This window comes from Camelus bactrianus, chromosome 30 (assembly GCF_048773025.1).
Source record: "Camelus bactrianus isolate YW-2024 breed Bactrian camel chromosome 30, ASM4877302v1, whole genome shotgun sequence".
NCBI lineage: Eukaryota > Metazoa > Chordata > Mammalia > Artiodactyla > Camelidae > Camelus > Camelus bactrianus.
Genome location: NC_133568.1, coordinates 30198675 through 30220398, shown reverse-complemented (window position 1 = coordinate 30220398; position 21724 = coordinate 30198675). Strand labels below are relative to the sequence as shown.

General features: G+C 48.9%; 1 protein-coding gene and 1 non-coding gene across 3 annotated transcripts in view; one reads left to right on the top strand and one right to left on the bottom strand.

Annotated features, from left to right (window-relative positions):
* The first annotated feature begins 414 nt into the window (after positions 1 to 414).
* The window catches only part of PARD6G (par-6 family cell polarity regulator gamma), a 57754-nt gene continuing 36444 nt past the window's right edge, over positions 415 to 21724 (top strand). Inside the window, exons 1-2 of one of the 2 annotated variants that reach the window (XM_074355428.1) lie at positions 415 to 723; positions 19360 to 19630. In XM_074355428.1, the coding sequence (XP_074211529.1) occupies positions 652 to 723; positions 19360 to 19630 (343 nt within the window). In that variant the 5' untranslated portion in view covers positions 415 to 651. The remainder of the gene's footprint in view (positions 724 to 19359; positions 19631 to 21724) is intronic. The other variant, XM_010961597.3, reaches the window with a different exon arrangement.
* LOC123618851 (small nucleolar RNA SNORA16B/SNORA16A family) lies at positions 14877 to 15011 on the bottom strand. The gene has a single exon (XR_006727322.1). It is a non-coding gene; the product is annotated as a small nucleolar RNA SNORA16B/SNORA16A family (small nucleolar RNA).

Here is a 21724-nt window from a genome sequence, read left to right as displayed (position 1 = left end):
TGGCGCCGTGTTCTCGGGGACCGGGTCCGCAGAGCTCTGCGGACAGGTCAGCAAGGAGTGCGGTGAGTACTCGGGGCACAGGGCGGGTCCTTGAAGCCCGCGGGGTGGATCATAAGGACGTGAGGCGGGTCCTTGGGGCTGGTGGGGCGGTCCTAGGGACGTGGGCCGGGCTTTTCCGGTGTGGGGCGGGTCCTCGGGGAGCAGGGCGGGACATCAGGGGCGGGTCCTCGGGACGTAGGGCGGGACGTGACTCCTTGGGGTTCGTGGGGCGGGTCCTAGGGGGACGAGTGCTCGGGGCGCGGGGCCGGTCCTCGGTTCGAGGGGCGGGGCGTGAGGCCGGGCCCTCTGGGCGCGGGGCGGGGACTGGAGGCGGATCCTCTGGGCACCGGGCGGGACGTGGGTCCTAGGGGCTTAGGGGGCGGGACCTCGGGGCGGCGCGCGCCGGCGTCCCCCGCTCCTCCCGTGCGCGGCCCCTGGAGTCCCCAAGGCGCGCGGCCAGCCCAGCTCTGGCCGCTGCACTTAAGCAGCCCGGCGGCGGAGCGAGCGCGGGCCGGGGCCGGGGCCGCGGCGGGGGGCGCCGCACCCAGGGTCCTTCTGCAGCCCCCGTAGCGAGAAGCGAGGGCGAAGACGAGGCTGAGCGGGTCCGGAACCATGAACCGGAGTTTCCACAAGTCTCAGACCCTGCGCTTCTATGACTGCAGCGCGGTGGAAGTCAAGAGCAAGGTGAGTCGGGGGCCGGCGGTCTGCGCCCCCCAACCTGCGAATGAATGGGCGCCCGCAGGGGATTGGGCGGTGCGAGAGGGACCGGCGCGGGCGACAACTTTGGAGCGCGGCGCCGTCCATGGGATGTGCAGGGGTCCGGCAGTCCTTCCCGCCCCTGCGCGCACACAAAGCCCGGCAGCCCCATAGGATCCAGCTGGAGCCCCGGCGTTCAGAGGGCCGTGCTGCCGCCGGACCCTTCGCGGGAGAGGCTCTTTTGTTCCACAAGCCGGAGGCGACCCGGCGCGCCGCACGGTGGAGGGGCGACGTTTCCGGGGCGACCTGAGGGCTGCTCGGATTTGGGGCCATGGAGGGGCCTCGGGAGCCAGGGAGAGGGAGGGCCCTGACCGCGCCGCCTCCGTCGCTGCGGAGGAGCCTCGCAATCGGTGAGGGGGAGACGAGCAGCGGGTCCCCAACCTCGAGCCCAGACCCCAGCCCCAGGCCCGCCCTGCGTACCAGCCCCTGAGCCTCTCGGCGCGCCCCAGGCCCAGATTCCCCGGGCGCGACAGACGGGCGGCCCCTCCCGCTGCCCGCGCCCTGGCCCAAGCGTGCCTGAACTTGCGGGTAGCTGCGCGTTTAGGTAATTGGCTGATAGGATCTGGCGCTCCTGCCCTTTGCGGGGGTGGCTTCTTCACCGCAGACGCTTTTGTCTGCGAGGGTCCCGGTGGTGGACCCCACGGCAGAGGAGGAGCTGCAGTCGTTCAGGGTCCTGGAGGAGGGGGCCCTTGAGCTGACTGTAGCCTGGGAGCCCGCTCTGGCCCTTTCTCTCTGCGCCCCCTGCCCACCCCACCCCCCTGCCGCCCCGGTAAAGCAAGAGAGAGGCACTTGAGTGGTGGGAGAGCAGCCAGACCGGAGAGTGGGCTCTGACCTCCAACTCCATGCACACTTGGGTCATGGGGTGGGTGTGCCCTGGCCGGGTGTCTGAGAAGAAGAGTCCAGAGGCCCTCCTGCCTGGGTTGCCCTGCCAGCCAAGCGGGGGTCCTTTGGTTTAGGATTTCCAGGGCTTCCTCCGAGGATGGGGGCGGTTCTCTGCAGAAACCCCACTGCAGCTGAGTTGAGGAATTTCCTCACCATTTTATCGGACAGTCCTTTTTTTTAAACCCTTCATATCTAATTTCCCCGAATGCTAATTCTGTGACCCTCGCCCTGCACTCACCCCTCTTTTAGCCCCCACGCCCCCAAGTCACAGGTGCCTGCTGTGAGGTGTGTGAGGGGAAGAGCCGACGAGCATGAGTGGGAGTGCCAGGTAGTCGAGGTTTCTTTAGCTCAGTGAGAATGTGGCTTTTTAGAGCTCACTGGCTTCTGCAGTGCCCACTGAGCACAGGAAGTGTTTCATTTTATTTTAATTTTTTATTTTGAGACCATTATAGATTAACAGGCAGTTGTGAGAAAGAATACGGAAACGCCCTTGTATCACAGTCACATCCAGGACCTCACTGCAGTCGCTCGCGGGTGTTTTTAGGTCTTGCACTTTTGTCGCGTGCACATCCGTGGGCCCAGCACAGTCACCAGACAGAATGCTTCTATCACAAGGGGACCTCCTGCTGCCCTTTCCTAGTGGCCACTCACTTCTAAGTGTAAGTTGGCTCACATTAACGTCACACACTATTGTGACTCTCACTGGCCGCATCCCTGTGCTCAGTGGCCATGTGTGGCTTGCAGCTGCCTGACCAGATGCACAATTGCAGAGGGACAGCACTGGAGGAAGTGCCCTCACCAGGTCCTGTCCTGCAGTCTGGACTGTCGGCAGCGTGTGGACCGCTGGGGCTGGAGAGGAAGGGTCTGCCTTTTGCTTTTGCCTCTCCTCAGGGACTGGGGGCTGTGGGTGTTCTGTTGGCCTAGCAGGTTGCCCCAGGCTGCCCCACCTCCTCCACTCCCTGACCCTGGGTTCAAGCTCAGATGCAGTGAATGCTCCCCTGGAGGCAGTGGGACAGCCAGAGATTTAGGTGAATTTGAGAGCACCCCTGGAAGGCCACAGCAACCTGGGCCCTGCTGGGCTGGCTGGTTAGACAGACAGACAGACAGACAGACAGACACACACACACACACACACACACACACACACACACACCCACACCCTTTCAGACAACAGGGCTTCCCTTACCGTTTGTCCAGAGGGTCCATGTGACTCTTCCCTCTGTACACGCCTTCCTGCTGACCCCCTGAGTTGATACTTGCAGCCGTGGAGTCCATCCCTACAGGGTTGCTGTTGTCAAAATACAGGAGGCAAAGCTTTATGACAGTGATGTCTTTATTCAGTCTAAGTGTAGCGCCAAAACACCTCGGTTTGTATGTGGAGAAAATGGTGCCCGGGAGCTGAGTCCAGCTGGTCAGCCACCGACCCGGTTGAGCTTTCAGGCAAGTTATTTAACTTTTCTGAGCCTCAGTTATTTTCTCTGTAAAATGGCCACTGCCTACTTCTGCTTACCTCCCAGGACCAAATGAGGTAATGAAGGTGAAAGCACTTTTAAACTGCAGGGCACCCACAGCTGTAACAGTTAAGCACAGCAGATCAGGGTTCTGTGTTCTTCCAGGATATTGGGTCTGAAAATCGCCTCTGATCCTCAGAACTTTTGCATTAGCTGTCTGCCACAGCTGCTCAGTTCCCAAAGCCCTGGAGACATTGTCTGGACCTGGTGGCCCTCCTCATCCTGTAGCCCCTTACTCTTCCTGAGACATTTCTGCTGAAATACCTGTGATTCCTTGGTCCCACCCACAGCCAGCAGCATGCACTTCTGGCCTCCCAGCTCTCACTTCACACTCACTCTGACTTCTGCCTCTCTTCCCATAAGACCTGCAGTGGGGAGGGGCTGTGCAGAAATCTGGAGGAGCATGTTTCAGGCCAAGGGGAACAAGTCTTGGCCCATCAGAGGGACAACAGGAAGGCCAGTGCTGGGGGTGGTGGGTGTCCTACATGGGGCAGAGTAATTGGAGAAGACTGGTCATTTGAGGAGAAGACAGAAAGCTACACAGTGCCATTGTGAACTCTGCAATGACTTTAACTACATTAGTATTTTGTCAGTCCTCCCAGCATCTGCATATGCCTGAAAAAGTCTAAAGGAACACAGTTACTCTAGGTAGAGCAGTGTGCTGTACCCTGAGCCCCCAACCTCTGGCTGGAGGACCCTGCGTTAAACAAGGTCTCTGTTGTCCTGGTCTCTTTACCACTCAGGTCTCATCCGTGCCCTCTTTGACCTCTGCGACCCTGGTTATGTGGCTCTCCCCCACCTTAAATGTTTTCTGTAAGAATGTGCCCTATCCTGATGACCCTCTCCTTCAAAGCCCATCCGACGCCTTCTCCAGGCCGAGCTTTCTCCACCCTCTGACCTCTTCCTGTGTTACTCTCATCTTATGGCCCTTGTCACGATGCTGGAGACAGGGACCGAGGACTATGTTTAAACTTCCAGGGTTTGTTGTGTCCATTGTGTTTGGGGGAGAATAACACTACTGAAAATTTTAATCCAGTTTATGCTGCTCTGTTTAGATAATGCTGGAGGTTTTTTTTGGACTCTAAACAAATGCATTGCCATTGTAGAAAATGGAGAACCCATAACAGACACAAAAGGGGGTAATTCTCACATCCAAAGATGAGCTTCTATTCAGTCCTCCTTTATTTGCAGATATATATGCAGACGTCTTGTTTTACAGAATCAGTGTCATATTTTATAGATGTGTTACCCAGAGCCTGCTTTCCCCTTCAGCCTAACAGTGTATTGTAACTGTTTTCTCATATCATTCGTATTTTTAGAAAACCTATTATTTGAAATGGCTGCATTGTATTCCTACATAGTACACGTATATCCTATGTGTAAAGTATAATTAATCTAACCAGTGTTCCTTCTGAGTTATTTCCAACTTTTTTTCTAGAGTAAACAATGTGAATAACATCTTTATATTTAAGTTTTATATAAAGATTACTTATAGATTATATATATCATTTAAAGTGCATAGAGTCCTGATTCTCTTAATTCACTGCAGAACTTTTATTATTTCTTTAGGACAGATTCCTGGAAGTGAAATTGCTGAGTGAAAAGTATGCACATTTTTAAGGCTTTGAATACACATTGCTGAATTTTCTTCCAGAAAGTCTCTTCTATAGATGTGTATGCCCTGCTTCACGTCTGTCCATCCATCTCTCCCTCCTCCTACCTGCCTCTGGCACTGGGTATTTTCTTGTTCTTTCCCAATTAGATAAGTGAAATTTTATTGTTTTAATTTGTATTCTTGGGTTATTTCTGAATAGAAAATTCTTATATTTGTTAGCTATGTTTAGCTTCCTGTTTCTTTCCTGCATCCTTCCTTGGTTGGTGTTCTTATTTTTTATGGTTATGGCTCTGCTTGTCTGCAGGAGATTTTCCAGTCAGTGCAGATGGTGCTGAGGTGACCGTGTGTTCAGTCCGCGTGTTTCCTCTGGTCCCGGATCTTATCTCTGGCTGAGGCTGTTGGCTGCCTGGCCACGCCCTTCCATCTGGTGGGCTGGAGCCCAGGCCAGGCCCTCCCCATGGGGTGGTTGGGCACTTGCCTCCTGTGGGCCAGTTGAGAACCGCCTGACATGGTTTGACTCACCTGTGTGTGTCGGCTACACCCTTTTAAGATTCTGGTTTTGTTGTATCTGTGCATGTCTGTGTTTAAACAGGTTAGGTGACTTGATTTGGGAAGTTGCCTCTAGAGAAGATGTTCATCAAGGACCCAGGTGGGCACCCACGGTGTCCGTACCTACGTCTCCTGGGTCTGTGACCTGTGAGAAGCAGGAAGTCCTATGAGCCTTCCCGAGGCACCCTAGTTAGCGAGGGGTCAAGCCTTTTCCTGGGAGCCGTGACATTTCAGAGAGAGGATTCCTCCAACTTTAGGGATAGGAAGGCGTGTCAGGGACTGGGCGATGCGACCATTCGAGGTTGCTTCAAGGTGTCAGAAGCTCTGATGTTTGTCACATCCAGAATCAGCAATTCGTGAAAAGGAAGAGGCATCGTGACCTTTTCCCATGAAGGGGCCTCCTGGACTTCTCAAGGCAAGCAAGGGGGAGCTTGGGCTGAGGACAGCAGAAGCATCCCTGACGATGGTGGTGCCTTTATTCAGCTGTCTGTTCATGTGTTTACTGGCTCCTCACCTCCTCCCGGTGAGTTCTCCTCGCAGTGAACCCGGGGAGCAATGGGAGGTGCTGGGCCCCTTTTTAGCCCCAGCATGCACCCCGTACCCTCCTCTAAGCAGAACGCACTGGGCTCCTGAACATACTGAGGGAGTAGAGATGGCCCAGACTGGACACTGTGCTCTGTGTAGGTTGCATTCAGAACTGTTTCTTAAAACTTGTTTTATACATATGCATATATATATGTATGTGTGTATGTATGCCAGACACTGTTCTAAATAAACTGCAATTACAAATAATAGTTCCTTAATCCCCATCACAGCCCTCCAGGATGTTTTCTGTGATCGCCCCCACTATGCATGAGAGAACACTGAAATCCAGACGCTTTCACTGAGCTGCCCCGGGTCAGAGAGCCTGGGCCGTTTGGCTCCAGGCTCCGTGCTCGTTAACACGAGCTGCCTGTGGCCACCGATGGAGGAGGGCTCCTGCCTCCTCCTCTCTGACAAGCCCTGAAATCCAGGTCTGGGTATTGATGCAGGGGGTCCCAGCTCACCCAGCGTGGAATGAGACAGACCCCCACGAGCTCCCTGGATTGAGAGCTTGGTAGGGTAAGGCCTAAGTGCTTTGGGGGAGGAAGGTGAATTTTTCCTCCATCTCTAGAGCAGGTTTAAGCTGTGTGGCCTTGAGGGAAGTCCTCTATTCAGTAGTTGTTCATAAAAGTCTGATTCCACCATCCATTCATCCATTCATGTATTCATTTACTGAGTACCTACTGTGTGCCAGGCATGGGCCTAGTGCTTAGGTACAAAGGTAAATGAGATAGACAGTACCCCACCTTAAAAATGTATAGTGCCATGATGGTCAGTCCCACGTGGACAGGTGGGGGTGGGTGGATGCAGGGGTCCTGCATGCTGATGTCCAAAGTATCACCAAATCCAGCTTCAGTCTTGAGCCCAGAGATTCTGGGTGCATCCTGGCTACCCTGCCCATCCAGCAAGGCCAGCCACGGCACCCAGGCACCCAGAAGCCACTCTCATCTGTTCTCTGGCATCAGCAACAGTGGAGCCTCGGGGGTTGCTTTGCGATGAGTCACAGATCCTCTCCCCTCCTTGCCGCCAGAAGCAGCTGGGCTCTGGGCACCACTTCTCCTCATCCGAGGTCTCTTCAGTCCTCCTCATGGTACTGCATTGCTCAGTAGTCCACTCCAAGGAAAATCTCAGCCTCGGAAATGTGAAGAGCAGTGCTTCGCATGCAGTAGGTACCCAAGAAACGTTAGTGGCATTGAATTCAGATCAGGAACAACTGGAGCTTCCTGACAGCTCCTAGCTCAGAAGTGGTCTGTTAGGATACTTTGGAAAAGAACTGCTTTTTGAGGAAGGTGACCAAAAGTGGATTCAGCAATGACTTTTTCCCAGGGCATCTCTGAGAGGGGTTAGGGGCCTTGTTCCCTGCCTGCTAGTGCCATGGGGAGGGAGGGAAAGAAGTGGGTAGACGATGAGCTAAACAAAAAGGGGAAACCTTGAAAGCTCCCAGGAAGCTGGTCTGTAAGTCCACGTTGCTGCTTCTGCTGCTGCTAGTGTCCCCTTATCTCCTTAGTGCCACCCTGTAGGCCAAGAGCTTCAGGGGCCTGGCTCCTGGGCATCTCCACAAACAGTGCTCATACCCTCCCTGGTAACCCCATAGGCTACACACGCTCCCTCCTCCAGAGCCACTCAGGCAGCCCCGTGTTACCCGTGGGACGGGGCACTCACTGTTACAGCTGTGACATCAGTTACTTTTGGTGCCTCCTTTCTCCATCCCCTAAGTTCAGTCCTTCCCAGGTTCCTGGGGTCAGGGATGTGTCTCCCGCACCCCACCATCCATCTCTCTGTCTCTCCCCAAGGCTGTGTCCCCAAAGGGGTGGGCTCTTCTCACCATCCCCAGCCAGAGCATCTGCTCTGTCTTTTGGGGTATGTAGGTCACATTTTACTTGTGGGAATAAAAAAAAGCTTTTGTTGCATAGAGTCTGAAAACCACCCAGGCCCTCCTGCTTGGCCTGGCCCTGTTAAAGTCTTACTTTCTCCCTCCCGGTCCGAGGCTGAGTTTCTTGCAACCCGATCCTTTCCTGCTCTCACCCAGGAAGCTCTGCCAGGCCTCAAGCCTCAAGCAGCTGCCTTTTCAGGAAACTGTTAACACCATGGGGTCTCTCCCGTGTGAATTCAGTGTGTGTGGTGCTTGATGAAACTTTACATGTTTGTGCACCTGGACGAACACTATGCACGTCCAGGTAGGTGTGGAGCATTCCAGCATCCAGGAAGGCTCCTTCATGCCCTGTGAGTCAGAGCCCACCCCCGGTGTAAGCACCATCAGGGTCTCTGTCACCAAAGATGAATGTGCTTGTTCTCGGACGCCATGTCACGGTGCACACTGTCCGTAGGGTCTGCACATGTTGTGTGCGCCTGGAGACCTGTTTTTTTAATGGATGCAGAGTATTCCACTGTGCATCTGTCTGTGGGTGGAGGTCTGCTTGTTTCTGGAGTTTGGTGGGCACAGCCTCCTGCATGAGTTCCTCTTCAGCACACTTGCACTAGCCGTTTGCAATGCTGCAGGGAGCTGGCCGGGGGTGTCCTGGTCAGTCTAACGCACAACCTGGTGTGGCTGTTCTCGACTAGGTGTGCAGGCTCCAACCCTGGACTTGACCGGATGTGGGTGGAGCAGCTGATTTCAGATGTCTGAGGACTCGGGAGTTCCTCAAGGCCTTGAACAACAGCGTGTTAAGTGTTGGTTGATTAATAAATCAAGACAAAGCAGGAATTTGTCTGAGAGGAATGAAGGGCTTGCCGGTCCTCCCTTCAGTTCTGTGGTTTGAGCTGCTTTCTCTCTTCGTCGGCTTCCTCTGCTCCCAGCTGGTGGGCCCTTCTAGAGGGCCATGCGTCGTGGGAGAAGCTGGGAGGCGAGGGGAGCAGGGATGGGCCTGGTGCTGCTCGACGGGTCACAGGACAGCACGTGCCACAGTCTCTTTGACGAAGGTGAAAAAGCACCCCTCTGAGAATTACGTGAGTTGCATGTGTGGAAGGAAGGCCACACAGCCGCCATGACTGTGCTGGGCTGTGGGGCCCGGAGCCAGTGTGGCCTTCACTCTGGGGTTTGCCTGTGTTGCCCTCAGCTCCCCTCTCGCACAGCCGAGGGTGCCGGTGAGTCACACCCTTGTCCTTTGGGAGTTTCTTTGCTGCTCCTCAGGTCCTGCCTGTGAGCGGGTAGGTTTATTTTCCGTTTTATCACATCAGTGTGTGTGTCGAAAGCTGGAGTGTATGTCGGCCAGTCCACACAGCAGATCTCTCTGCGTCTTTGCTTCTGAATTGGGACGTGGAATACTGACATGCAGGTCCAGAAAGTTCCCCCTCAAGTGGCCTCTTCTGGGGTGTGAGGCCCCTGGGTAAGGGCTGTGGAAGAGAACTGAGGGCGTCTGAAGCTGCGTCTTTAGAGGGTCCACTGTGCTAGAGGAATTTGGAGACGAAAGTAATATTCGTATCCTGTTTTCCATGGTTTGGGGGCCTGAGCCACTGCCTCCCCACCCACAAGTCCTGACCTCACTTCCCTCACTGGTCTGGAATAACAGCGGGTGTTGCTATGGGACGAAACAGACTTCTCTGCCTGTGGTACGGTCCCCCACATGGAGGGGAGGTGGCAGCTGGCTCCTGGCCTGCAGCTGTCCAGGTGCAGGGGTGAGCAGGACACAGACCCAGATTTGACACGAACGTGCTCCTTTTGCCTGGAAGGTGACGGGGAGCTTCCATATGTCTGGGCAGACGTCAAGGGAATGCTCTTGTGAGAGACGGCGTGTTGAGAAAGCCACACTGCGCTCCTCAGCGGAGGAGCTGCCTTGGGGTGCCTGCCCTGGAGAAGGTGTGTCCCTGCTCACCACGAGCTTGGAGTCCCCTACCCTGTCTACACCCCCTCCCCGAGCTGGGAGCAGTTACAGACCTTTGACCTTCAGGTTCGATTCCCCTTTTTTGTGAAAAGCAGCCTGAAGGGGGAGGCGAGCTGGGGGTGGAGGGTGGTTGAGTCAGACACTGTGGCGAAGACATTGAGAGCATTTTCACCTCTGGATTTCAAGCTGGCTACATCTCTGAAGGGGAGAGTCCATCCCTCCCAGGGGTCTTGAAGTAACAGTAATGTGTGTTTCCTGCCCCCAAGTAGCCATAGAGATGCAGCCACGTGTGTGTCTCTGCCTCTCACAGCCTTTCCCCAAGTGAGGGAAACAGTGATTTATTGGCCCTCCTGGGGTTGTGGAGGGACATCACACAGGGTTCAGGCCCCAGGAGCCCCCGAGTTAGCAAGACCACAGCGTGAGAAGACAACACTGTGTACAACTTTCCTCCCCTTCCCTCGGACACTGGAGCAACAAGCAGGAGTGTGGCGGCTGTTTTACTCAGACTCAGAGGTGGTGCCGCAGCTTCTTTGGGGATAGTGCCTTAATCATCAAAAACGTGCCATGTAAGAGTTTGCGTGTAAATAGTAGTTGAGTGAGTTTAAGATGAACTGTGGACCTGAGGACCGTATTTTCAGCTGTAAAAGAATGCACTTTGCGGTTGTCTTGGAGCGGCGGCAGCTGGGAGCTGCAGACGGGACGCGGAGCCGGTCAGGAGATGTGGTCTGGTTCCCAGCCTGAGATCAGGTAGCTGTCTGACTCTGCGCCCCTCAGCACTGGAAGGGCGCTTCCATTTGGGACACTTACTGCTTAGCTGTGGACAGGAAGACAGCTAACAGGACTCACAGTGCACACCAAATGAGCCCTTCATGCTCTGAGTTAAATATGTCTCTATACAGAGTGGATCTGTTTAAACATATAGATAACTGTAGAGAGACCTTAAGTAACAAGAAAAAGAGAATTTTACATTTTTAATGTTTTTAACCTGGAAAGAAAGAAATGATTGTGGTGATGGTACTAAATTAACCTTGGAGTCACATGACATTGAAGATGAAAATACATGTATATTGCCAGAGCTTTATGGCTCCAGAAACATCGTTCATGTAAAGCTTTAGTTTCTCAGTTGGCGAAGAGGGACTGAAGGCCTTTTGCAGTCTGGGGTCAGGGTGGAGATGGGCGTGTGAAGGGGAGGCAAGTTCTACCCTGTTCAGAGTGCCTGCCCTCGATCTTCCCTGCCAGTTCAACACTGTTGGACCAATTCGACTGGAAAAGCTCGCCCTACCAGCTTGGACTAAGTCTCACATCCTGTTGCTCCTCTGCGAGGGCCAGCAGAGGTAGGGGTGGGGGTGGGCTTCCCTGAGTCCTTGTGAGTCTTCATCTTCTGAACTGATGTGTGCTTGCACCCTTGGCCCCTGGGGTCGCATGTCTGCCTGGAGCAAAAGCAGAGTCTCCCTCTGCACCAGTCCACCACCACCTCCTGGGGTTTCCATGGTTCTGAACACAGCTTCCAGGCAGACTTCAGTTGGCCGTTTAAAAAAAATTATTCTTTGAGGTGAAATTTTAAAATAGCAACTCTGGAAGCTATAATTCATATGAAATAAAACTCACACCTTTAAAGTACAAATTTGGTAGTTTTTAGTATATTCACAGAGTTTTGCAGTCATTACCATTATTTAATTTTGGAACAATTTCTTCACCCCGGAAAGAAACCCATACCCATTAGCAGCCATTCCATGCTTAAGCCACTGTGAATATGCTGCTGTGAACATGAGTGTACAAATATGTCTTTGAGACCCTGCTTTCAATTATTTTGGGTATATACTCAGAATTGGAATTGCTGGGCCATATGGTATTCTATTTCAATTTTTTATGGAACCTCCATACTATTTTCTACAATGAATGTATAATTTTACATTCCTAACAACAGTACACAAGGGTTCCATTTTCTCCATCTCCTCACCAAAAATTATTTTCTGGTTTTTGGTAGTAGTCATCCTAACAGGTAGGAATCCCCAGCTTCTTTTAAATTTTATTTGTCCAATTCTTTTTTGTTCCGGCTGGTACCTTGATTCAGGTACTTTCATAGAGATCTCTATACCCTAATGCAGTAACCTTCAAACGTTTCAGCCCCCCATTAAATAGACTTTTGAGAATTATCTCCATAGAGGGGATAATATATTTTGAAGTTTACATCTAAGTATTCTTATAATAAGTATAGTTACGAAGGATGTAATTTCCATCATGTTGTAAAAATTCCACTTAAAAATAAACCTTTTATCATATAGCCTTTAATAATTAAACAATCCCTGCTGATTATTCTTAACAAATGCCCTGAGGAGAGAGCTTTTCCCAATGGCTGAGCTCTGACGCAAGTCAAATTAAGACAAACCCTGTGAACAGGGCTTTTCCAGAGACCTGTGAGCGGTTTAATGATGACACTTCTGTGGCTATGGGGCTTTTGGTGAGCTCCACATTGGTTCTGCCCCCTAAAGCTGTTAGGCTGCTGGTTTTCAAAGCTGAGGAATGAGGGATAGAAAGTTAAAACACCACAAAGCTTGCCGTTCTGAGATTCAAGTGTTTTTCTGGAATAAACACACCTTGGATTATTGCTTGTAAACTTTTGATTATTTTCCAGATTTCTCAAAAGGTTGATTTTTGACCATTTTTGCCAGTATTCTCATTGCTTTTATAGAGGAGTGGATCTTTGCCCATCATTACTTCACTGTTTCAGAAGTACTTCAAGATTAACTCTTAGAACAGCAGGTAACTTGCGCTTCCCAAGTTCCTAGTTATCTTGGGTTTCTAGCATTCTTTTTGTCTCCTTGCTTCTTGACCAAGAACTTTATCAGTAACATAGTTTACTCTGTAACACATTACTTTTATAGCAACTAGGTTCTAGGTATTATTCATTCAACAAGCATTTGTCAGAAGTATCCCCTCTTCCTGAGGGGAGAGTCAAGACAGATAGATAGACAGATAGATAGATAGTTTGTTTCCTAATTCCTAATGACCATTTGATTACTTATTTAATATTTTAAAGAAAAGAAAAGTGAATTTCATTTAGAAGTCAATTCACTTTTGCTTTCTGGCTTCCTTATTTCATATACGAGTTAACTTTAAAAAATGTAACGAGGTGAACCCCTCCATTTTTACTATCCAGTTGTAGGTGAAGTCAGCTATGAAATACAAAAAAATATTATCAAAATAATAATGGAATGACAGTTTATTTATCTGCAAGCTTTGGGAAATGAGGATAGTACATCTGTGAATTTCCCAATAGTGAGTGATGTTACTTTTGGAAAAGTGCTTGATTCTTTCCTTTTATTTATTGATTTTCAAAGTAGTGGTTTGGTTCCCTAACATCCTCCAAAAAGTGAAAAATAAAATTTTGTTTATCACTATAAACAAGTGCATTTATATACATTGGGTGTGTTCTAGTCCATACACTAGAAACAAATGCATTTATATACACATTGGATGTGTGCCAGTCCACAGCAATTACTACCCTTATTGATGACCACATGTGCAGACGGTCCCATCTTCAGCTGTGGGAGATGATTCCAGCTAGTTCCTGAGTCCTTTTGATATGACCCTGGTAGTCTTTGATAATTCCTTGCTTCCTAGAAGAGTGAGATTTAGAGGCTCATGTAAATTTCTTGACCCATATCTAGAATTAGACATTTTGACAAGGAACCCTAGGGGTTTTTTTAATTGTGTTAAAATATACAGAACCTAAAATTTACCATCTTAAGCATTTTTAAGTGTGCAGTTCAGCGATGTTAAGTCACATTGCTGTACAGCCATCACCACCACCCATCCTCTGAAACTGTATGCTTATTAAACAATAACTACTCATTCTCCCTCTTCCTCACTGCTGGTGATCATTATTCCACTTTCTGTCTTTATGATTTTGACAACTCTAAATACCTCGTATGAGTGGAATCATACAGTATTTGTCTTTTGTGACTGGCTTATTTCACTGAGCATAATGTCCTCAAGGTTCACCCATGTTATATAGCAAATGCCAGATTTTTCCTTTTTAAGACTGAATAACATGCCATTGTATATATATACCACACTTTGCTTAGGAATTCTTCATATATTCTGAATACGGTCTGCCTTCATCATCTTCAGGTTCTGTTTCTGTGGATTCAACCAAATATGGATAGAAAATATTCAGAAGAAAATTCTGTAAAGTTCCAAAAAGTAAAACGAATTAGCTGTGTACCAGCAACTATTTACATTGTATTTACAACTAGTTACATAGCATATACATTGTATTAGGTATTATATGTAATCTAGAGTTTAAGCATACAGGAGTGGGATGTATGAAGGTTATAGTCAAATACTGTGCCATTTTATATAAGGGACTTGAGCTTCTTAGGATTCTGAGGATTCTGATACAGAGGGACAACTGTATCCTTGTTTAAAGCCTTTTTACTCTGGATAGTGTCTTTTAATACACAAAATTTATAATTTCTGAAGTTCAATGTCTATTTTTTCTTTTGTTACCTTTGCCTTTGGTATCATATGGAGAAAGCATTTCCAAACCCAATGTCCTGAAACTTTTGCCCTATGTTTTTGTCCAAGAATTTTATAGTTTTAAGTCTTACATTTCATCCTAGATCCGTTTTGAGTTCATATTTGTAATGGTGTTAAGTAAGGGCCCGACTTCATTAAGAAAAAAAATTTCATTATTTTTTTTTTTTTACATGCAGGAGTTTTTTATTGGTCACTTATATGCCAGGCATGAACATCGGCCCAAAAAAGTCACGTTTCCACTTAAAAGAGCCTGTTGTCTCTTCCCATAGTGTTTCTCCCCCAACTCTGCAGATCCACAATTACAGATGAAGTCAGCTTTACTTATTCTAGAGGCTCAGCTCCAGGAACAAGCTGGTATCCCTTAGTATCAGGCACTGTCAGTAAAACCCAGGGGGAACCAGGTCTTGAGACTCCAGTGTTCCATCACTGTCATGACGAGTCTTCACTCACCAGAAGTACCAACTTCAGTCACCCTGGACTCTCCATCTGGCACTGCAGTGGAACATTTCTGCTGGCCTCTGGAAATGTTTCAGTTTTAATAAGGGCCTCTGGCTATAGCTGAGAAATGACAGGTACAATAGCTGTCTTTTCCTGAAATGTTGCAGATCAGTTACAGTAAACAGAACAGCGACCATCAAGGAAAAATGTCACTCTGGGCTCCTTTTCAACCACAGTAGCTATGTGGAAGCAGCTGCAGCTTTGATAAGGGACAAAAGCATTTTATTTTTAAAAGCATATTGGCATGTGGTGCTAATTTTATATTTTTACTTCCCCATTGTATTAGATCAAACAAGTTGCCACTAAATGAAGGAATTACCCAGCACAATTCGTTGTCACATAATTCTTGGTGTAGTTACCAGTAACTGAAAAAGTGGATGGCTGTCCTGACCGGGCAACAAATCTCACAATTCACGTGGTTTCCAATTCTTTGTTTTCAACAAACTTGAAAGCTATCCTAACTGAACTGTCAGCTAACGATTGTTAGAAATCATTCTGATGATAGACCACTCCAGGATTACTTATTTCTGGCACGTGACTCGGTGGGAGTCACAGGGCTGAGCATCTTCACGCCTCCAGAGCCCTTCACTCCTGCCTCATTTATGTGAAAAGGCTTCTCAGTGCTGACATCACAACAATGAGAAACAGCAGAAGAACTGATGCTACCCTTGTTTCATTGAGCAGTAAACACTTTTAAACATTTTTCATTAAACTACAGATTTTTAAAATGTTTATTTTGGAAGGCTAATAATTATTTGTCAAGTTTTGTAACTTTGTTCCAATTATGATTTAATAATTGTAATGACAGTCTAGAAACTTTCTGCTGTAAAAATCTATTTTTATATATTGTACATTACTTGATTTATAAATGTGGTAAAATACACATAAAACTTACCGTCTTTGCCATTTTTTGAGTGTATAGTTTAGCAGTGTTAATTATTCACGTTGTTGTGCATTCAATCCAGAACTCTTTCCACCTTTCAAAACTAAAACTCTATATTCATTAGAAACAACTTAGAAATATTTTTAACAAAGAGAGCCTTGGGAAAAAATGTTTAACTTCAACTTATCTATTTTTGTTGTAGAGAAGACCAATAGGGTAATCAAACTTAAATTATTAGGATAAAATACCTGGATTAAATTCTCTTGGGGCAGTGTACTAGAAACAAGAGATCAAAGAGAAAAAGGAGCCTTGTTGAATTTCTGATTGTTATAAAAGAGCTTGTTCATTCTATTTAAAAATGCATCATGGTAGTATCAAATTACTATGGCATTTAGATTTCGTTGACTATATTTAAAAGATCATATGATAAAATATTTATTTTTAAATGAAATATTTATAGCATACTGGAAATTATATCCTTTGCAACTATTTATTTTTATTATAAACAATTTAGATGCCAACTTAAAAGCATATTATTCTTTTCATAGTGGTAGTTTTCCATAATTCTTTACGGGGTATGTGACACGTGAAGACTACTGCATTAGGGTCAGGCATCCCTATGAACATGCCTGAACCAACATCAAAGCAGCACTAAGATGTTCAGTGTCTCACTGTGGATGTGTTTCCTGTGGCAGAGCTCATAACAATAGTGACCACTGAGCTTCACTCCTTCACCTGTTATCCCACAATCAAACCCACAAAACACCCCACAGGGAGCTGCCCTACTCTGGGAGGTCGTCTCTTGTCTCTGTCACTGATTTTAGATGACGCTTCCTACTTCCTGAGGAAAGTTTTAAGAAAAACTTGCATTGTTATGCCAAGTCACAGAACTGTATCACAAAGTCCATCCTTCCCTCCCAGCACCCTGGTTACAGATGTAACATTTCTCCTTAAAAGGGCCCAAATCCACAGAGTAAAAGGCAACCTACAGAATGGGAGAAAGCATATGCAAATCACATATCTCATAAGGGATTTATAGCTACACACATACACATATGACAAGGGAAATAAGCCAGTTACAAAAAGACCACAATGTGTGTTTTCATTTACAGGAGGTACTTAGAGATGTCAGAATCACAGACAGAAAGCACAGTGGTGGTTTCCAGGGTCTTGGGATTGGGAATAGGGAGGCATTGCTTAATGGGCAGCGTTTCAGGTTTACCAGGTAAAGAGTTAAGGCAGGTGGATGGTGGTGATGGCTGCTCAGCAACGTGAAAGTACTTAATGCCCCTGACCTGTACACTTAAGACTGGTTAAGACGGCAAATTTTATGTACATTTTGCCACAATAAAAATTTTGGAAAAATGCTTTTATCATATCACATTTCACACCTCCGTCCAACTTTGGAATTCATTCAACATATGAAGCATATTCAACATATAGCTGGACTGACAAAGCCAGCCTCTTTATGAAACACAAATGGAACTTGCATTGTCAGGTAAAAGTCAGAATTCATTTTCACTTCAAATTCACATGTATTTTGAGGAAACTTATTAAAAGAACTAAGAAACAAATTAAGATGCATCTTAGATTAATTACCAAATGCAGTTAGGACCAAAACATTGCAGAACTAAGTTATTTAACGCATACTGTTTCTCATTACTTAAAATGTAGGATGTGGCATAAGTCTAGTTTGAGGTGTCCAGTGTCCCTTGGGTCAAACTGTGTCATGTTCAGTTGAGGGGAATATTCATCTAAGAATTATATTAAAAAGCCAAAAATACTCTTACTAGTTTCCTAAGACATAGGTAAACTTTTTATGTATTTAGTGAAAAGCCGTATAGTGACAAAAACTAAGTGCTCTGGACGTTAGCCTGTGTCAGATACGAGATGGGAAAGATGAAGGCTGACTGCTATTGAATAAACACTGGTGATATGATTGGATAACTGATGGAAAAAAAGCCGCATTAAACTTATGTTGTTGGTTTGATCTTTTGTGTCTTGGGAAGTTCTGTATCCCCAGGATGTAACCCCCGTGTGTAAGAGAGATGCTGCGGTGCTCACCGTGAGCTGCCGGGGGTGGTTCTTGGAGTAAGTACTGGGAAGGGCTTCTGGACTAATGCTTGTCTCTGAGTAACAGGGACTGGGACCCTGCCTCGAGGGGAGGCACCTCTGACAACCGCAGAGGAGGAGGAGCGGCCCCCTGGGCCCCAGCACGTGCGAGGCAGGTTTCAGGAGTTTTGATTAGTCACTAAAGATGGCTATTCCCAAGCAAGTCCATTGGATTGTCCCACTGCTGTGTGTCTTGGTTTTCTATTCCTGGGGCTGTGCAAGATGGCGAGGAGTTTGACTCCTCTTGCTTTTTAGAAGGGAAATGGGATCTGAGACACTGGTTCTCAGAGGTCTGTATAAGTTGAGGTCTGGAGACTGACCGATTCCCTTAAAATAAGTGGTTTTATGTGTTTGTTCCCCAGATCAGCAGCATCAGCTTCTCCAGGGAACAAGTTAAGAATGCAGATTCTTGGCTGCATTCTGGATTAGCCATCTAGAATTTAGGGCCTCTCTGGATGATTCTGACACCCCTGCAGATTTGAGAACCACTCACCCTTGTATGGTTTAAGTTGAATTGCCCTTGGCTGGTTGACATGACGTCCAGGTGACGTAACTACTAGCTTTGCGTAAACATTAGGTGTTTCACGTTTGTGTGTTTTAGAACCAGTGTTGCTAGTTTTCAGTATATAGAAGAGCAGAGTGTGTCCTGCCTGATGATAAAGGTGCCTAGTGCCAAGTGCAGAACAACAGCATGTCCTAAGCCAGAGCCCTCGGGCCAGACACGCAGCAGTGGTGTCCTCAGGCTGCTGGACGGTTGAGCCTGGTGTGAGGTCCTCTCTGGGCAGGTCCTCTAGAGGTCTGCAGGCAGCTCTGTGGGCATGTGAGCCAGGGCCAGGGGCCACCGAGGGAGAGGTGGGCCATGCCTGTTTTCCAGAGCAGGAGAGTGAATAGCGTCTATTTTGAAGAGAGACCTGCTCTGCTTTGTGGCCCATCCAGAACCCGTGCTCCCATCTCCCTGAAATTTGTGAAGCATCCTTGTCACCAAGGTCTTTCCTTCTTTTAATTTTGCTTCTACTTCCTAATCTTTTGAAGTGCATCCACCGGTCTTCTTTAAATGCAAATCATACCAAGTCATTTCCTTCCTTAAAAGTAAAATTGCCACAGGACGTTCCCAGTCCTTCCCAGTCACAAGAACTTTGCCCTCAGGAGAGAGTCCAGAAGTCGCAGCTGGCCCTGGCTTCCCCAGCACCTCTGAGTGCCTGACGCTGCCCTGGCGTTGCGCAGAGGCTGCTCCCCAGCCCGGATATCCGCGCCAGTCCCCAGACGAGGTGAGGGCCATCACACACTCCTGCTTCATCCCATCTGATACTTCCCATTAATTTTGACTTTGCTTTTTCCCCCAGAACCTGAGCTCCAGCCCCTGTCCTGTCCTCGGGACATGGGTCCATGCTGAGTGAGTTGTTCCCTCGTGTGCTCATGCAGGGTCCCTGAGGATAGGGACGCTGTTTGCTGCTGTGTCCCAGGCCTCCGGAGGCTCAGCAAACACGTCTTTGTTACGCAAACAAGCCATGCCTTATTTCTAGCTCCCTTTCCCTGCTGTTCATGTACCCCCTGTCTGTTGCATTGTAGTTTGGAGCTGAGTTCCGAAGGTTCTCCTTGGACCGTCAAAAGCCCGGGAAGTTTGAAGACTTCTACAAGCTGGTTGTGCACACGCACCACATCTCCAACACCGAGGTGGCCATCGGCTACGCAGACGTGCACGGTGACCTGCTGCCCATCAACAATGATGACAACTTCTGCAAGGCCGTGTCCAGCGCCAGCCCCCTGCTCAGGGTCTTCATCCAGAGACGAGGTACCCAGGGGCCGAGCCCCCTGCTCAGGGTCTTCATCCAGAGACGAGGTACCGGGGGCCGAGCCCCCTGCTCAGGGTCTTCATCCAGAGACGAGGTACCATGGGCCGAGCTGCTGCTTCTGCTCAGCAGTCACTTCAAAAACAAGCACAGTTTTCAGAACCACGCAGTTGTTTTCTAGCCGGTAGCGGGAGAGTAAAGAAATTAACATTCATTTGGTCAACACTAATTTCTTAGAAAGGCTTAACAATGTTTAAACTACACTTTCCACCTTAAATAGTTTGACTTATGAGTTTTAAATACTGAGGAAAAAATAATACCAATATTTTCAGTATTTTAACTGGAAACATTAGCCAGTAACCCAAGAATGAAATTCAAGTTTGTTAGTGTATGTTTTCCACTGTCTTTTTAGGGTTGGAAAAAAATGTTAGCTTTAGATTATAAGTGTGGTTAACTTTCAGCTCTGAAGGCCTAGCTTTGCTGTAAGTAACAACAATACCATTTCACGTGAAAATATGTCACCAACACAGTTTAGTGGCTGGAAGGGGGGGCACCCTGCTGTGGAGTCTGCGTGTCAGCTTTGTTTTCTGTCTCTAAGCTTGGGAGAACCTTAGCAATTCTAAAACATACTGAAGAAAAGAACCACTTGCAGGTGAGGCTTGGCATTTGGAAAAGGCATTTTATGATTGATGTGGCCCTGACTGTCCCCCTCCCGGAGTGAACCTCTGTGCCCACAGTGGCACCGACCACCTTGGGGAGCAGGCTGGCGGAGGGACACTTGCAAAGCTGCAGCACGCATACCACTGCCGTGCACCTTCATCGTGTTGGGCAGAGGGAGGTCAGCCTTGGTCTCTCGGGGAGTGGGCAGCTTCACAGAGACTGGAAGTGGCAGCGTGCTGGATAGAGGCCCCCAGATGTGGGAGCCCCAAGCCAGGCTTGGTAAGTGTGAGGAGGCAGGAGGCGGGGCATGGGGCCAGGTGCCTGGTTCTCGCGCCTTCCCCAGCCCTCCTTTGCGTGATGGTGTTCCCAAGGCACCCGCCAGTCAGGTTGTCCTGAGGTGGGGAGGCTGCGGACGCTGAGTGCTCGGCGGCCAGTGCTGTGAGCTGGCTGTTCCTGTCCTCTTGTTCGTGGTGATGGAGGGGGCTGCGTGGGGAGGGCACAGCAGGGACCCACTGACCTCCCTTCAGAGCAGTTCTCTGGCAGTAGATCAGAGAGCTTGCATCTGCAGCCCTCGCTGAGCCTGGTGTCCTGCTGGTGGTACTAAAATGTCAACACAGCTGTCACTTCCTCACAGTGGCCTGGGGGAGCTGGCTTTCACTTTCCTATGGAGTGGCCGGGGCATCGGGACCCTCCTCAGCCCCTGCACAGCCCCTGGCTCTGCCTCCCTGGTCTGCTGCCCTTCCCTCTGCTGTGGCCACACCTTCTGTCCTTGCTTGGAACGCATGCCCCTCACATCGTCCAGGTGCTCTTCACGTACCACCCTCAGGAAGGCCTCCCTGGTACACGTCCCCTTTGCCCATTCTCTAGCCCCTTTACTCTGCTCCCCTGGGCTGCTCTCAGGGCTGGCCTGTGGTCCAGAGCCCACAGCTCTGCCCTGGCCATCCCAGGTTGTGGTGTTTCCTCACAAGGTGCGGGAGCATGAGCCAGGCTGTGCAGCCCTGTGTGAGAGACAGGTGTGCACACAGGCTTCATCACTTGTCACCTGTCGTGCAGGAAGCCGGGCTCTGTTCCGCGGTGGAGCTGGAGCTGAAGGCACTGAAGCTGGCACTCTTTGCCCTTTAAGAGGCCAGCCCTAGTGACACTTGGCCCCCTGTGCTGTCGGTTCACTGAAGCCCAGGTGAGACAGGAAGCTGTGTGGATGGGCTAGCTTCCCCCAGCACTCAGTGGCTCCCAGGCTCAGCTTGCTGGCTTGGGCCCTGTATCATGTCTTCATTACTTACTTTTCTTCTTTCCCTTGGCCTCAGAGAAATAGCTCAGAGTTTAACTAGCTAGCTTAGGATGTCTAACCCTCTTGTGTTTTAAGTGTGAGCGTGTCACCTCCAGCCCCTGCCTTTCTCTGTTACATGGCAGCAAAGAGCTGATTTCAGATGCTGCCCTCAGCAGTTTCCCTCTGCTCTGTGACTGACTGAACCCCACTCTTGTCA